At 37.8% G+C, this 16778-nt stretch overlaps 2 protein-coding genes across 3 annotated transcripts in view; one reads left to right on the forward strand and one right to left on the reverse strand.

Annotated features, from left to right (window-relative positions):
* The window catches only part of MED12L (mediator complex subunit 12L), a 317830-nt gene that overhangs the window by 98031 nt on the left and 203021 nt on the right, over window positions 1–16778 (forward strand). Inside the window, exons 15-16 of one of the 2 annotated variants that reach the window (XM_044251605.1) lie at window positions 504–608; window positions 1471–1647. In XM_044251605.1, coding sequence (XP_044107540.1) covers window positions 504–608; window positions 1471–1647 — 282 coding nt within the window. The remainder of the gene's footprint in view (window positions 1–503; window positions 609–1470; window positions 1648–16778) is intronic. The other variant, XM_044251606.1, reaches the window with a different exon arrangement.
* On the reverse strand, window positions 4338–6537 carry GPR171 (G protein-coupled receptor 171). The gene is made up of 2 exons (XM_044251620.1): window positions 5534–6537; window positions 4338–4922 (listed from the first exon to the last, which is right to left on the reverse strand). Exon 1 carries the CDS (start codon window positions 6535–6537, stop codon window positions 5581–5583), a length of 957 nt encoding a protein of 318 aa, XP_044107555.1. The 3' UTR covers window positions 4338–4922; window positions 5534–5580.

The raw sequence follows: 16778 nt of genomic DNA on the forward strand, positions 1-16778 counted from the left end.
TCAAATGGTGCAGGAATTTTAAGAATTACTTCCTTAATACAAATACTGTTGTTTCTAAATTTGCCCACACTAGAAGTTATAAAAGGCTAAAAACCAAAGTTCCTTTACCTGTCTATGCTTCTTTTACATTTCTATTTCTTCCTTTCTATTCTTGGCTATCGAGGTTTCTTATATCTTAGGTACACTCTCAGATTTTCTGGAAAGGTTTGTGAACACGTGACGGGATAGCCTAAAGGAGGGACATTATGGCCAGTTTGTTTTTAATGTCTTAAGTTTGTGGGCTCTTTCCTTCAAGTATCTTGAAAGGTAAATCTGATGAGGATAAAGAATGTAACTTTTCAAAGCAAGTGCATGTCTTAAAACTTCTTTTTTTCTGGGAAAAATAGTTACTAGGGAGAGAAAAGATGTAGGGTGGTTAAAAACATCACTGTCATATTTTAGCTTCAGGTTTTTAATGAACTACAAAATTTACAGTGTCACTTTCTTTCTCTGGCAATCATCAGGAACAGACTATAATGGCGCATATGGGCATTGACTCAGGAACTACTAATATTTTTGATGAAGTAGACAAGAATGACTTTAAAACTGACTTTGGTTCGGAATTTCCAGTAGGTTCAACCTTCAAATTCTTATTGACTATTAACCCCCTCTTCCCCACCCCTATCCCAGCTTGTCTCCGTCCTTCTGTTCCTTGCCCCATGTGCTGGAATGACCTGTGTACCGATGTAAATGTGATCCTGCCATATTCCTTGCTAGGGTACAGTGACTCATCTTGTGCAATTGTCTCATTTCAGTTCATCCTTAGTTTTGGCTGCATTTTCTCCTTTGTAGATTAGAACACCCCTGTCCTCCTAGTTGACTATCTGTGACTCTTTTGCTCATTTGAGATCATCATCTCTCAGGAATACATGAATAGTTTGATCATGACAGTCTGTGTTGATTTGCTATGTATATAGCTTTCCTGGATCTGGACTTATTATACTTTCTCTACTTTATTTCCGTATAATTATAAAAATTTCCTCCTTATGGCTCTCAGTGAGGTGCTTTATAAAAAACATATTGTTTGGAATACTGATTAAAACTTTTATATCTGGTACTCCTTAGTTTTGTTAATGATTTCTGTGTTTATGTTTTTGTAGGAAATGTAACCCTTTGAGGAAACACTTAACCTATGAGTCTGATGTTGTCTCTGGTCCTCTGGGAAGTGTAGCTTTGCATAATTCTTATGAGTGTGTTTGTCATTTTCTCATCTTCAAAATGGGAGATTATGTTGATAGTTTCCTACTAATCTGTGTATGAATTTTGTGGAGATTAACACAGTTTCTTTTTTCTCTTTATTTTCTCATTGCTTAAAGAGGGAAGAGATAGTGTAGGTGTGTCTTGTGTATTTGGAGTTCTGGTATGTAGTGCTGTGTTTTGATGTTGCTCTCTTTCATTTACAATCTCCAACATTTGTTTTACATGACTTAGATTTTTTCTCCCATGCCTGGAGAATCCTGTGAGAATGCCAACTCTTCCTTGGGCAGAAGAATGTCGGTTAATGGTGAGAAGTTGCTTAAGAGAGAAAAACCCAGGGAGCTAATTTTTCCATCTAATTATGACCTCCTGCGACACCTGCAGTATGCAACACATTTCCCGATACCTCTGGTAAGTCATGGCTTCAGTCAGTTGACAGCCTTGATTATTTCATTTTATCATCATTAACCACTGACTCTTCTACTACTTGCCTGAGTAATGCGTATGAAAGCAGGTGAGTTTTTTGTTCACTGCTTCTTTTGTTATAATTATGATCATATACCATATGTATAGTTGTAGTTAAAATTTGTGATGTGATGCTACTGGCTAGCTAGAATTAATGGAATTTTCTAGATTAGTATCCTTTTATCAAGAGCATTTGAGTGACTGCAAATGACGTCTAAATGTGTTTTCCCACTTCCATTTTACACTCATTTACTGAGTGTCTTTTATGTGTACTGTATTGTGGCAGGTACTTGGTGTTATGCAGATGAATGAGAATTTTGGGACACAGGAAAGATGAATAAGATAGGAGGGAGACACATGTGAAATGATATGCACTAAAACACAAGCAATAATTTAGTAAAAAACCAAGCGCCCACTGGAAGGTGAACTGTTTGATATGCCTGGGTGTCTTCCACTCTCAAAGAATAAATATTGGAGGGGAGAGAGAGAGCATCTGATTGAGAAGATGGTTAAGGCTTCATAGAGGAGGTTGCATATGACATGGACTTGGATTTTAATCTGAAGAATTTAAGAATTGAGCAGCATATGAGAGATATTTACTGGGAAATGTAGTGTTTGACTCATAACGAGTGATGTGATTTTTACTGAAGGGAAACAAGATTTTTTTTTTTTTTTTAAGATTTTTTAAATTTATTTATTTGACAGAGAGAGATCACAAGTAGGCAGAGAGGCAGGCAGAGAGAGAGAGGAGGAAGCAGGCTCCCTGCTGAGCAGAGAGCCCGATGCGGGACTCGATCTCAGGACCCTGAGATCATGACCTGAGCCGAAGGCAGTGGCTTAATACACTGAGCCACCCAGGTGCCCACAAGATTGATTTTTTTGATATTAATGAAAATTGGACCCAAATCTGTAAATGTGTTTATAATTTTAGGTTTACTATCTTTTTTTCCTGGGATTTTAAGGGAAATTTTAATGAGCCATTTTTTTTTTGTTGTTGTTGCACACTATTATTATTATTATTTTAACAGCAGTGTAATTGTGAGGTATATATAATGTTGTCTTCTGGATATCTTTGAGGAGTTTTGCTCTGCAAACTAAATATTTTCTTAATTTTTAATTTCTGTTATTTTGGAACTTTTCAAAATTTAAAATTTTTTTTACACTTTTTTTTTTTTTTTTTATAAGAACTAAGAATCTTCTTGTTGGTGTCAGTTTTTCTGTGTCCAGGGCTATGTCAAAAGTTGCCACAATTCTTTCTGCTCATCACCTGTACATATCACTCATTTCCAACATAATGGAATAATCTCACCGTGCATTTAGGGCAACAGAAAGGATAGCCTGATATTTTAGACTGCAATGTCTGGGATTGGTCTTAAAATAGTTGGCATCAAAAGTGGGGGGAGGCAGGATTTGAAGTCTGGAGTTCAGTTAACCCTTAATGCACCAATGTTAATTTCCTATTTTTGGCAAATGTATCACGGTGATGTAAGGCATTAACATTAGAGGAAACTGAATGAAAGGTATAATGGAACTTGCTGTACTGTGTACCTTTTCTGTAAATTTTAAAGTGTTCCAAAATAAAAAGTTAATTTAAATAAAAAGGAGAGAGGTAATAAATAGGCAAAATGTTGAATATGGTTGAATTGGTTGCGGATTTTGTGTTCCTCTCTTTGGTAGGCAGGGCTTTGCTGGCTTTCCTCTTCCATATGTCTTGGTTTAGGGCACTACCCAAGCACGGACATATTTCTTCTATTGTTCATGTAATCCTTGGCCACACCATCATTTCCAGCATATAACATTCTAAAGGCTGTCCTCTCCTTGGAGGAAGGAACATGAATGATTTCCAGTGATTAAATCTCTCATGATGGATTATGATATAAGTGTAATGCAGTCATAAAGCAACTGCTTGAAAATTGATGTTATAGGATACAATTTTTTAATAGCCTTCTGTCATCAGTTGCCTTAGGCCTCCCTTTACTGTGTCATTTAGAATAAATCATCAGTAATGTTACTAATGTAACACTGACATTAGGAATGCTGTAGAGAGTCTGGTCCTCTTCCTTAATAAAGAGGGAAAATTTGACACCTATTATGCATGAATGTGAGAAGAATATGAGAATATGATACAAAAAAATTGTTCCCTCCCACCCCCATTTCCTGTCTTAAAGATGTAGCTCTAGTATGTGAAGACCAGGGAGAGAGACTAATAGGGACTTGACCAAAAGATTCAGGAAAAGAAACTAGTAGTTTCATGTATGCTTATGTGAATCATGTCTTGATCTGCTGGGCAGCAGACCATCAACAAGCACAGGTTCTAGCGGGCTGGCATTTCAGCAGCATAGCTGTGGCGTAGCTGTGCCCTTTACACCCTGGGGTAGAGACATAATGCTGAAGGGGTGTTCCTGTTATGACCACTAGCTAGCTAGACTTTGTCCAGGGCTCACCATGGTGGAAGTGTGATAGACACTTGTTTCGGTGCATTTTTTCATTTGGTGCATTTACTTTTTTCAAACTAGGGGATATGAAATTATACACTGGAATTGTCTTGGGTTTAAGCTTCAGAAAATAATTCTTCTCAGTACAGGACTAAAAATGACTCTGGAATCAAACTTGTTTTGTTAGTTTCCAGGAACACTCTTTCTTTCTTATTTTTTATTTTTTTACACAAACGGGAAAATTTATTAAAGTGAAAAGTACACTTGTGAAACATGAACGTGGGCGAGCTCAAGAGGCTGCCAGGAACACCATTTCTTAATCACTGCAGCTAATGCAAATGTATTACCACTTGCTGCAAAACAGACTTGCTATTGAAATGAAACCCCCCCCACCCCCGAAGTCTCAGGTATGGTTATCTAAACTTTTCAATTTTCTTTTTCCTAAATAAGTCTTATATTTTATATCATCCGTTGAGTCCTTTCTGCATTACTGGCCGTAGAGAGAATTAGATCTGAGGGTTGTGACCCTGAGAGCTGGAGTCACCCCTTCTTTAAAGTGGAGGCCCCATGTGGGGTCAGACTCAGACATGGTGCCAGTCAGCCCAGCATGTGTTGTGTTCCCTACAACACATGCTGTGTGTATCTGACATGTCTGTTTTAAGTCCATTTGACTGGTGGTGTTTTTCCATACCTTTGATGTGAGTTTCTAGTTCCAAAACAGTAGTTTCAGGAGTCAGTGCAGTTTAACAACTTGCTTGAAAATGCTGTAGGGTCTATTTCATGTCACTACAAAACAAGAAATCACTGGATTTGTCATTACTTAGGGTAGAAAGTCTTTATAAACCTGATAGAATATAAGTGTATAAAGTACATTAAACACTACTCATGTATTTCCAAGCCTCTTTAGAAGTGAATAGGTTTAGTTGCTGTGTTACAAAACAATTAGATATTAAAAATTGGAGTCGTGAGCTAAAAGGTTACCATCTTTGAAATGATGGATTAAAAAATAAATCAGGCCCAGGTGGTTTCATGGGAAGATCAGCTGGACTTTTTTTGGTATGATCTAAACGGTTTTATTTAAATTGTGTTGTTGAAGGGCTTTCTGGCACCTTACATGGATTATTTTGCATATTTCTATCAAGAAGTCAGTTCCTGGTATTTAAATGAATACTTCATGAATGCCTCTGAGCTTGTCCTAAAACTCTTTGGGATTTCAAGGATAATGCACGGTTTTATGTTGGTTCAACAGGATTTTTTAGTTTTTTTTATGCAAATACTTGGGTTTAGGACCATTAACAACCACAAGAGTACTGCTTAGTTTACTTTTAGAAAAGTTTCTCAGTAACCAGGCCATGCATATGTCTCTTACTTAGGCTCTTTTCTCTCTTTCCTGGTACCTGTTGTCCAACGAGGCAGGAAGTGATAACATGAAAAATCCCACATTTTATGCGTTGTTTTCACCATTTGATTTTTCTTTTGGAGCCTTGGTCTCCTTAGATGAAGCAAAGGTCTTGGTGACTGTAAAGCGGAATGCTTTTGAGAGATGATAGTACAGGATAGGATCAAAACACAGGTTCGACACAGCAAGGAGCAGTGTGGCCTCTTTGGCTTTAAAGAGTGAAATCCTGGTTGGGCAATCAGATATCACCGTTGTCTGGCTCAGGGTGTATGGGATTCGGACAATGTGATACGGAACAAAACATATGATGTAGCCGGTAGTCACTAAAAGAATGTTGATGAGGGCTTTTTTCACATACTGATAATTTTCGTTGTCTTTGTTTCTGTAGAGTTGTCGAATTACAAGGCAGTTAGATATTAAAATGATGGCTGAGAAATTTAAAAATATTGCTACACATACGAAATTTGTCAGTAAATGCCAATTTCTGCCAAACTCCCTTTTGAATTCCATGCATCCCACATTTGGCTTCTCCTCAATGTCTCTGATGGGAATCATCATGTTGGGCACTGTTATAAGAAGGACCATTAGCCACACCACGGTCGATATCATTTTGGCAAATCCAGGTTCTTGGATCCGATAAATCTTGGAGCTGTATGTCAACTGAAGACAGTGATCAATGCTGACAAATGCTAAGAAAATAATTGACAAGTACATATTAATGTAGATGAGGCAGGCTGTCACTTGGCAGTGGAAAATCTTCAACTTCCAGGGTGCCACACCCATGTCAACAATGATTTTCACTGGTAATGCCAGAGTCAGCAGGAAATCAGCCGTAAGCAGGTTAATTAAGTATATGCTTACACACCTGTGATTTTTGTTCTGTACGAAAGCCCAGGTTGCAAAACCACTTCCAATAATTCCAACAAGGAAAACTAAATAAAAAAAATATGTGAATGGCTCCAGATCTCTGTGAACTGGGCAGAAGATAGAACTGTTTGTCATCTTGAGGGAAAGTAAGGATGACTCTGTTTTTTAAAAAAAAAAGAAAATCCGAAGAATCTGTTTAAAAAAAAGGGTGGGGGAGGAAGGTTAGTAATTAAAATTAGAAATGATTTTCTTTAAAAACATTTGTATTCAGAACACCCAGGTCACAATTTTTCTAATTCTTAGGTAGAATTTTATTGGTGAAATAGATGGTGGGAACATCATGGTTTGTAGAGGAGGCCTGGGTTTTCCATGGTCTGATTTCATGATTTTGGGAAATCCCATAGAGTTTTGCTTCTAGAATGGATATTTTTGACATAATACTTTTGCGTTCTGATAACTCTTGTTACCACTTGGGTTGGAAGTTAGTTTGCAGAGGAGATAAGTGAGCTGAAATTCTGAGAAACAGACAGAGGAAATGAGGGCAAAATGGTTTAGTTGTGGCTGAGCCTGAAGAGGTTTCAGTGAGGCTTCCTGGCTTGCTGTTTTCATAGATTGACACGAGCTCCTCATGCTGGAGAAACCTAGGCTGAGAGGGACGATAATGGGGGACAGAAAATTATCCTGAAATTTAGAGGGAATTATTTTAAAAGTAGGTTCTTCACTATGTCAAGTGCCAGAACATGTTCATCATCATTGCATTTCATTTTTCTGTTCAGCGAAAAGAGCTGAAGGGTTAGAATCTGGCTTGAATTGACGCTTATTCCTTCTTTTTCCTTACTCCCATTCCCTAGTGACCTGGGCCTGTGAGGTCCAGTATGTGGCCACTTGTGACTACTGAGCACTTGAAATGACAGCCACTTCAACAGCCAAATTGATCTGGGCTGTAAATGCAAAATACGCACCAGGTTTTAAAGATTTTTTTAGGAAACAATACAAGTAGTAAAAGTGTGTACTATTTTGTACAAATAGAACAATTAGTAAAACATCTCCATATTTTTTGTATTCAGTGTATGTTGTGATGATATTTCTGATGTTAGGTTAAATATATGATTAAAATTAATTTCTCCTGTTTCTTTTTGCCTTTTCAAATGCAGCTACTGGATAATTTTAAAGTACCTCTGCGGTTTGTTTTCTGTTTCTGGTAAACAGTGCTTGTACAGATGTTTTGTGTCAAGTGTTTTTGAGAAGTTTGACCACAGATGTATTTTAAAGCCTTTTAGAGCAAGGATATATGATCATTGGTTACAAAATTCTCAAAGAGAAGCTCAGTTATACTTGTATGAAAGCATCTAACTATAATGCTTTTTTTCTTTCACTGTAGGTTTTGAGGCAGTTAAGCCCAAAAGAATAAGACATATTCTTAGAACCATTGTGATTGACACTGATAATGACAATCTTGTCATGTTCCCTCCAGATCTAGAACATAAGTGTAAGGTAAACCAATGGGCTTTCGTTCCTCTCTTTGGCCTGGTCCAAACTAATGCTCTTAGGGCCACAGATATATCTTTCTGGTGCTGCTTCTTGGTGTACACCCTCCTCATGCATATGAAACACTTTCCTCTTGTTTTAAAGACCAGGAGATTTTGTGTTTTAGCAGAAAAAAAACCTGATACAAAACTTCTTAAAAACAGTGAATCTGGGTGACTGGGTGGCTCAGCTGGTTAATCTTAAGGCCCTGGGATGGAGTCCCACATCAGGCTCCCTCCTCAACAAGGGAGTGTGCTTCTTCCTCTGCCCCCCCCCCCCCCGCCCCACTTGTGTTCACGCACACTTTCTCTCTCTCAAAAATAAGTAAAATTTTAAAAAAAGAAAATCTTAATTATAGTGTCTAAGAAGTCCAAATAAACCGATTCTCTGAAACCTCTCTTTAAAAGTAAAACAACAACAACAAAACCTTTTGAAGCCTTTCTGTTCCTTAAGTCTCCTGATTATTTAATGATCCACTGTATACACCTTGGGATGAAACACTATAAACAGATTGTTAAGGCAGACCTACACAAAACTTTATATAAAGTGTCATTTAAAAGGGTACTTGTCCTTCCTCTTTCCCGACTTCAGATAGGACTTCAGGGTTCATACATAATTCATTCTGCACTAAGCTCAGTGAAAATAATTGAGTACTTTGTGTCTAGCACTGTGCTAAGTACTTTACATGTGCTTATTTAACCTTTCATCATTCCCATCACGTAGGCATTATCCCTACTTTATAAATGAGAAAAGTGTGGCACAACAAGGTTAAGTAACACCCAAGGTTATATAGTTGTTAAATTATAGAGCCAGGATTCCAAATCAGACAGTCTGACCTCAGAAGCTATATTCAAAACCACTCTAGAGCTTTGGCTCAGTAATAGTAGTAATCGTGGTGATGGTGGTGATAGTACCTGTTGTTACAGCAGCCAGCCTTACGAAGTGCTTACTATGTGGCAGAAACTATATTCTAGGCAATTTTCATGTAAAAGAGCAGAAAGAAAATATTAGTTCTTAACTTTTCCCCTAAATACTAATGAGAGAGGTTCAGACTTCAAGTATTTTTTTGTTTCCTTTTACTGTATATATATATTTAAAAGCCAGATCCAGGTTCTACCTTTTAGATCTAAACCTCCCTTACTTTCAAAGTTCCATGACCTGGTTGCTTCAAGCCATCCCTACTGTCTTCACCCCAGTTCCCTAGACTGGTGGTATCTCTCCTCTGCTGTGAACTGCTCCTTCTTACCTTTGTACTCTGGCTTTGATAAAAATTGGGGACTTATAGGACTTTAAGGATGGAGAGAACCTTTATTGATAGTGTCTAGCCCAAGCCTCAGATCAGTTGAGGAGACTGGGGTCTGGCACTCTGAAATTGTGCAAGGTTTTTCCCAGCTTGTATGAATGGGCTAGAATCTGACCCTGCTGATCATTTTTAGGCTTTCTGAACTTATCCTTCCTATATCCAAGTCCTTCCTATCTTAAAATGCCTGGAGTAAGCTCTTTGTGTCCGGAAGTCTACTTCAGGCTTCACTGACTTTTTAGAACTCTGTTTTTGGATAGTAACCATTTATTTGAACCGTGGCATTCTGACCATCCTTTTCTTCTCTGGGTCAAAAGCTAGTGTTGAAATAAATTGATCCTCATCTCTATCACCCACCTTAGCTCATTGTTCCTTTACCAGATGCTACAATTTTGGCTTATGCTCTTGTATTTCCCCCCCCCTTTAAAAAAATGTTTTATTTATTTATTTGACAGAGCTCACAAATAGGCAGAGAGGCAGGCAGAGAGAGAGGGGGACACAGGCTCCCTGCTGAGCAGACAGTCCGATGTGGGGCTCGATCCCAGGACCCTGGGATCATGACCTGAGCCGAAGGCAGAGGATTAACCCACTGAGCCACCCAGGTGCCCCTGCTCTTGTATTTCTAATGTTACATTATAATAGTTAACATAGTATGTGTTTTTTTAATTGCTCCTATTGTTCATTCTATTATATAATAAAGTCTCATTTTATAGATGAATATACAGTAAAGAGGAGGATTAGAAAATTGTTTTCATCAATTAATAATTTGTATTCCCTATAGCTATAACGGGCCATATGTACCACTTATGGATAATTTATTTAAAAATAATCACAGTATAAGGGCGCCTGGGTGGCTCAGTGGGTTGAGCTGCTACCTTCAGCTCGGGTCATGATCTCAGGGTCCTGGGATCGAGTCCTGCATTGGGCTCTCTGCTCAGCAGGGAGCCTGCTTCCTCCTCTTTCTCTGCCTGCCTCTCTGCCTACTTGTGATCTCTCTCTGTCAAATAAATAAATAAAATCTTTAAAAAAAAATAATCACAGTATAACTGTTTATCTGATGATGCTTGAGATTCCTGTAGGACCTTGCACTTGCGAACCTCAGTCTAGATTGCAATGAAAAACAAATCTCTTCATTTAAAATTTTTGGTATGTTGACTAGAGGTTAAATCATACTATAATAGCATTTTGTGTTCTCTCTCAGAAATCTGAAGACCAAGTGCTTGATAAATGTTTCGTCAACCAATTACTTAGCCTGTGGAAATTTGAGGTGCTACAGCAAAAATAAAAAAACTTCAAGTGTCTCCTTTGTTTGGGATTGAGTGAATAATTGCTTAGGGAGTAAATACACTTATTAGATTTTTCTTTTTAAATGAAAGTCACAATAGAATGTTTTTGAAATTACCTATCAAAATTTTTATGGAGGAAAGTCATTTCGAGATCTGTTGCGCCCTGTTGTAAAGACTTACAACATGGCATTTATCCATTTTGTTATAAAAAATAAGATTGAGTTACTGAATAGTTATGGTAGCCTATAAGTAAATATTCAGTCTTGTATAAATTAAACTTGTTTTTTTTTCTCTTGAGAGGAATGGATGAGGTCATCAGATAGAAGAAAATTATAGTGCAGTTTATAGCGAGAATCTATTTAGAATTTAATAATTGGTACCTCTTACATGGCAGCCTTATCGCACAGTGTCCTTTCCAACTTAAATGTCTTAAACACTGAACATGATAGCTTCCCCTTAGATGGAAAGACATTTGAATATATCAAGTACTTAAAAAGACCTACCTGGGTGTATATTGTCTGAGCCGCTGTAGGCTCGCTGTGGGTCTTCAGAGAAGCAGGAGCTTGCCGTCTGGCCCGAGCAAGAGCACTGGCAGCTCCATTGCACGGAGGCTGGCTGTACAAAAAATTTCCTTTCCTTTTCGTGTGGTTTTAAAGTGTCGCCTATTGACGTAGATGAAACTGTGGTTTGTGAATAGTTTACCTCTATGAAAGTCTCCCCAAGAGGTTCAATTTGGTGTGTGCTTCCTTTTGTGTGTTTGTGTATTCTTTTAGAGGAAAGATTTTTATTGTCCCATCGTTGTGCCTTGCATTTATTTTTTTAAACATCCAAGTTATGTTTTCCATCATAATGATTTTAAAGAACATCACTTTTTGTGCCTTGAAAGGGGTTATATGTTAAATATAGTAGGTCTTCAAGCAAAATTTCTTCAGTGTACATCCTGATACTATCAGCTTTTCGAAGTTATAATTAGAACAATTGTTGCAGTTTGGGTTCTGCTGAGTCCTCTATTAATAAAGAAAGATGTGATTTAACATAGTCTGATAAAGTTTATGTTTTATTTGTCTTTATTCTTTTTTTGTTGTTGTTGTGGAAAAATCTGGAAGTAGCAACAGAAGAAAAATTACATGCACAGAGATAATTACTGTTAATGGGTTTGGTGCCTAAATTGGCACAAATTTCAGCACAGATTTAAAAATCTTTCTAAGTGTATATGCACACCTACTTAAAATGTTATATGATATGTGCTGTAGGTATCGTTGTAATTCTTTTCTTTCAAGGATATTTTGGGTCTGTTTCTCTAAGTTCAAGAGTAGGCCATTTGTCAGTTTGGCCCAAATAGCTTAATAAATTGAGCCTGGTATTTAATAATTAATAGATTGTATGTAAAAGAACCCTCCTGTGTATTTAAATTGTTTGGGTACATGATCATTCTGCCTGTGGTGAGCACATGTTTACTGAGTGAATGGAGCTCAGCATGGGGAAGGACCTCATGAAAAGTCACTGTACCCCATCCACGTCATCGACTGGCTTTGTTAGGTTATCTTTCTTGTATAAGTATAGCCTTTATAAAAGAGAATATGAGCTCACGTCTCAGCCGTATTTTCTGGAGTCCTACGTCTGCTGGTCCAAAGTTGAGTTGAAAGTGCAAAACCATTTCTTGGTTATGGCCTGAATTCTAGTGTTACTTCATTGGTTTGGTAGGTTCTTTGGTTTTCTCTCCTTTTTTCCTAATAATTCTTAGTTTTCCAGATATTTAAAAAAAAAAAAAAGCCTCTTCAGAATCCAAAATGAATCCCTTTTGTAATTACTTTTAAAAAGAAAAATCTCTCAAAAGACTAAAGGAGATGTCAAGCCACGGGGAATTTAGGGAGAGTTTAAGGGAACATTTTGGCGGGGGCGGGGGGACGGGACGGGCGGAGGTAAGAATGCTTATGATGATAGTAGCCATTTGTTTTGTGGATCCTGGTGTTTTCCCAAATTCATGTAGTAATAATACAATAGTGAGTATGAATAATAACTATTACTGCTATTATTATCACCATGTTGCAAAAGAAGACTTTATATATATGCACTTACAGATGAGACCAAAAAACCTCAAATCTTAAACTTTGTCCTTGGTTTTTGGTTAAGAAGCAATGTTAACTCTCATCATAACAGTGCTGGGGAAGGCTCTGTCCTTGAAGATTTGTGTGCATTGTTGTTGGATGGGACTCAGTGAAAAACATACTTCAGAAAAGACACCCTTGCAGATCATCAAGTAAGTGAGCAGTGATGCTCATGGTTCATATGCACATGCAATGGGGACAGAGGTGGGGGCATGGAGAGAATTTGGTGAGACAGAGCTGGCTGCCAGTGGAGTGGTGAATGGTTCTAACATGGTATGCAGGAAAACCGGAGTGAGCAGTTTTTGGTAGTGCAGTTTTCTGTTTCTTGTTTTAGGTAGGCTTATCTATCTGTTTACGTCCCTGTTGACTTTGGAGGTATAGCCAGACAGAGCTGAGAAGTATATTTAACTATTCTGAAAGATCTGTGGCCACCGTTTTTGTGTCTGGATTGCCAGATAGAAACGAGCTGAAGGACCCTAGTTCTCACTGTTCCATTTCCTTTTTGGAATGGTGAGAAACCAATCTTTTAATAGTGAAACTGAACCTTGTTCTTCCTTATGAGAATAACCTTCAGGCTATCTGATATTTTGTGGAAGTTTAATCAGAGTAGAAATGTGCTTTTTTGGGGCTACCATCCCTGTTTTGTTTTTAACACAAATTCCATTTGAAATTTCCCAAAGTCATTTCTTTATCTCTTTCATTAAGAAAAAATGGTTCTCAGAGTATATTTTGTTAGTGTTCTGGGAAATTAGATGTCATCACTAACCCAAGTGGGCAGGAGTGAGGTGAAGTTATTTTTCCTTGACCTTGGTCATGGCAGTACTTGAAAAGAAATGACGTACTAGTTACTTTAATGAATATTTTGCTTGTTTTAAATAAAACCTGAAAAAGCAAAATTGCCCCATGAATTGACAAAGAAAATCTTACTGTAGTCAACTCCTCCAGGCACACAAATCATGCTTTTGATTTTACTGAACACAAATGCCAAACTGTATTTCAGTAGAAGTGTCGTTTTTAATGTTTAACTTTCTTAAAATTTGTTTTTTAAACATAGCGTAGTAGCCCTTTGGAGCTAATAGGGAATGGGAAAATGAATATCGGAGTAGGTAGCCACTGCCACAGTCAGATAGCAGTCTGAGAACTTATTTTCTTTTAAGGAAATCTACGATTTGTTAGGATAGCCCACTCTTTTACAGATGGGGAAACTAAGGCCTTGTCCAAGGCTGCTCCATTAGACTCCAGTGACCTAGTACTTCATTATGCTTCTTAAAATGAAAGTGTTGGGGGTGGAAACAATGGTTACAAAGAAGGCCAGCAGGTCCATCCAGCCCGCCCCCCTGCCCTGCTGCCCCCCTTAGTTTAAATTTTAGTACTGCTGAGCGGTGGGAATGGTATGCGACTGTGCCCACTCCTCTCACGGAGTCTGCAACGCAGGATGCTCTCAACTCAAAGTAGTTTGCCTCCTGAAGCTTTTTTATGATCTTTGGGTAGGAGGCTGTTCCTTGGTTAAGAAATGCTGGTGATCAAGATGTTTCTCCGGGGTGTGTGTGTGTGTGTGTGTGTGTGTGTCTGTCTGTCTGCCTTCTCTCGGGAGCCACTGTGCTTTCGGTTCACATTTTGAAAGCTCTTTTTAAAACATGTAATCCCTTTGTCCACTTGGATTAGTCCAAAGATTTTCTCCCCCTGACTCTCACTGAGATTGGCAGCTTCAAATCTCAGAGCGACAGATGTGATTAGACCAGAGTACTTTCTAAGGGAGGCATAAGACAGACACAGAGCTTCCAAAACGTTGCTGATTCTGTTACTTAAACACTCTCTCGGCTTTCTCTTTTTAATGAAACAGAGAGTAAAAAGTCAGAAGTATTTTTTTTAATTAATTATTTTTATTAACATGTAATGTGTTATTTGTCCCAGAGGTACAGGTCTGTGAATCGTCAAGCTTACACATTTCATAGCACTCACCAAGAAGTGTTTTGAAGGCAAAAGCGTTTTACATGTTCTTGGAATGTGAACTCGATTATTAAGAATGACTGAGTATATTCATTCCCCTTGCGTGTCCTTTTGGTTCTTTTTATTAAAGACTGTACAGTGTTATTGGGTAACCGTACAGTTCATTTTACCTTTCAGTTGTGTGCTATTTGATGGATGGATATGAAATAATTAACAAGCGAAATCCCTAAGAAAGAAATTTGAATGGTTATCTTGTTTCTTTTTGATCACTGAAGTTCATTTTCTCCCCTTTGAGTGGTTGTGGTCCTTTTCTTAAGAAGTTGTGAGTAACACATTTTCAAGGTTCGGAATACATTTTACAAACTCTGTTGTTACCTTCCAAGTGAAGGTTCTCTGGAGACATTCTCCCAACCCCTTGCCATGTGGGTCCTTGTTTTTTGATCAAGTACTTAAGGAAAGTTCTAACAGATGTTTGTTGACTGTAGGCTGCCTCCTTAGCTCCCATGCTAGAGGGTATTTTTGTTATGTTTAGTAGGTTATGGTGTAGAGGGGTCGCATGGAATCTGTAGCACCTGCAGTGAAACTGTTAGAACTCGGTAAGTCTGAGGGCATTAGATTCCATAGGGTTAGGGAGAAAGCAGAAGACAAGACACCAGGATAGGGGATGATTAGGATGCGGTCATTCTGAGTGAGAAGCAATAAGGAGCTCCCACCCTTAGATGGGAATGGATGGGCACTGGGAACAGTGGAAGAAGTATGGTACGGGGCTGTGGTTTCGGGCTGGGAGGGTAGTAGACTTTGGTTTCAGTCCTGGCGTGGGAAGTCTGAGGAGAGAATCCAGATGGATAGGTAGAAAGGTGAGTTTGAGGATTGGCTTATTATGTTTTTAGTGCTACCTCATTACTTGATAAAGCATAGATTGTTTTTATTTTATTCCTTCTCTTTTAGATAGCTGATATTCCTTAGTGCTTTATCGTCATAACCAGGACATTCTGCTTCTGTTTTTGTTTGTGTATTTGTCTTTTGGATTCTATATGTAAATGAAGTCATACAGTATTTGTCTTTTTGTCTGGCTTATTTCACTTATATTCAGCCCATATGTGTTGTTGCAAATGGCAAGATCTCATTCTTTTCTATGGCTGAGTAGTATTCCATTGTATATAGACACCACTTCTTTATCCATCATCTGTGGATGGACACTTGGATTGCTTCTGTATCTTGTCTATTGTAAATAATGCTGCAAGAAACAGGGCACATATATCTTTTCAAATTACTGTTTTCATTTTCTTTAAGTGTCTAGTATGGAGTTATTGGATCATATGGTATTTTGATTTTTAATTTTTAAAAAATTTTATTTATTGGAGAGAGAGAGAAAGAGAGAGAGGGTGTGAGTGCACACATGGGGGCAAGGGCTAGAGGAAGGTGATCTTGCTTAGAACTCAATCTCATGACCCTGAGATCATGACCTGAGTCAGAGGAGGAGTTGGGTGCTTAACCGACTGAGCCATGCAGGCACCACTGTATTTTTAATTTTTTAAGGAACTTCCATACTGTTTTCCACGGTTTGGCTATATCAGTTAACATGGCCACCAACAGTGTACGAGGGTTCCTTTTTGTCCATGTCTTTCAGCACTTGTTCTATCTCGCCTTTTTGACACTTGCCATTCTGACGGTGTAGGGTGATATGTTACTGTGGTTTTGGTTTGCATTTCCCTGATGATGAATGATGTTGAGCATGTGTCTGTTGGCCATTTATAGGACTTCTTTGGGAAAAATGGCTATTCAGTTCTTTCCCTGTTTTTGGATCACATTATTTGGTTTTCTAGTGTTGAGTTTTATAGGCTCTTTATATATTTTGGATACTAATTTTTTTTGGATATATTATTTGCAAATATCTTTTTCCATTCAGTAGTTTGCCTTTGGTTTTGTTGATGATTTTTTTTTTTTTGCTGTGCAAATAATGACATTCTGAATGTAACTTTTTAAACACTTAAGAAACTTATTTTAAATAGCATTGGTAGGGAAGCCCTGGTTTCCCTATTAAAAAAATAGCATTTTCCTTTTTATTTACCTAACTACTTTCATAGTGTCAACCAGATAGGAAAACGCATTTAGTCATAGCATTGCGATTATTTTTTTAATAGTGGCAATTTTTAAAAATTAAAATTGATGGTTAATTTACAAACAAAATGAGAATTAACTTCT

The sequence above is a fragment of the Neovison vison genome, chromosome 6 (genome assembly GCF_020171115.1).
Source record: "Neovison vison isolate M4711 chromosome 6, ASM_NN_V1, whole genome shotgun sequence".
NCBI classification, from domain to species: Eukaryota; Metazoa; Chordata; class Mammalia; order Carnivora; family Mustelidae; genus Neogale; species Neogale vison.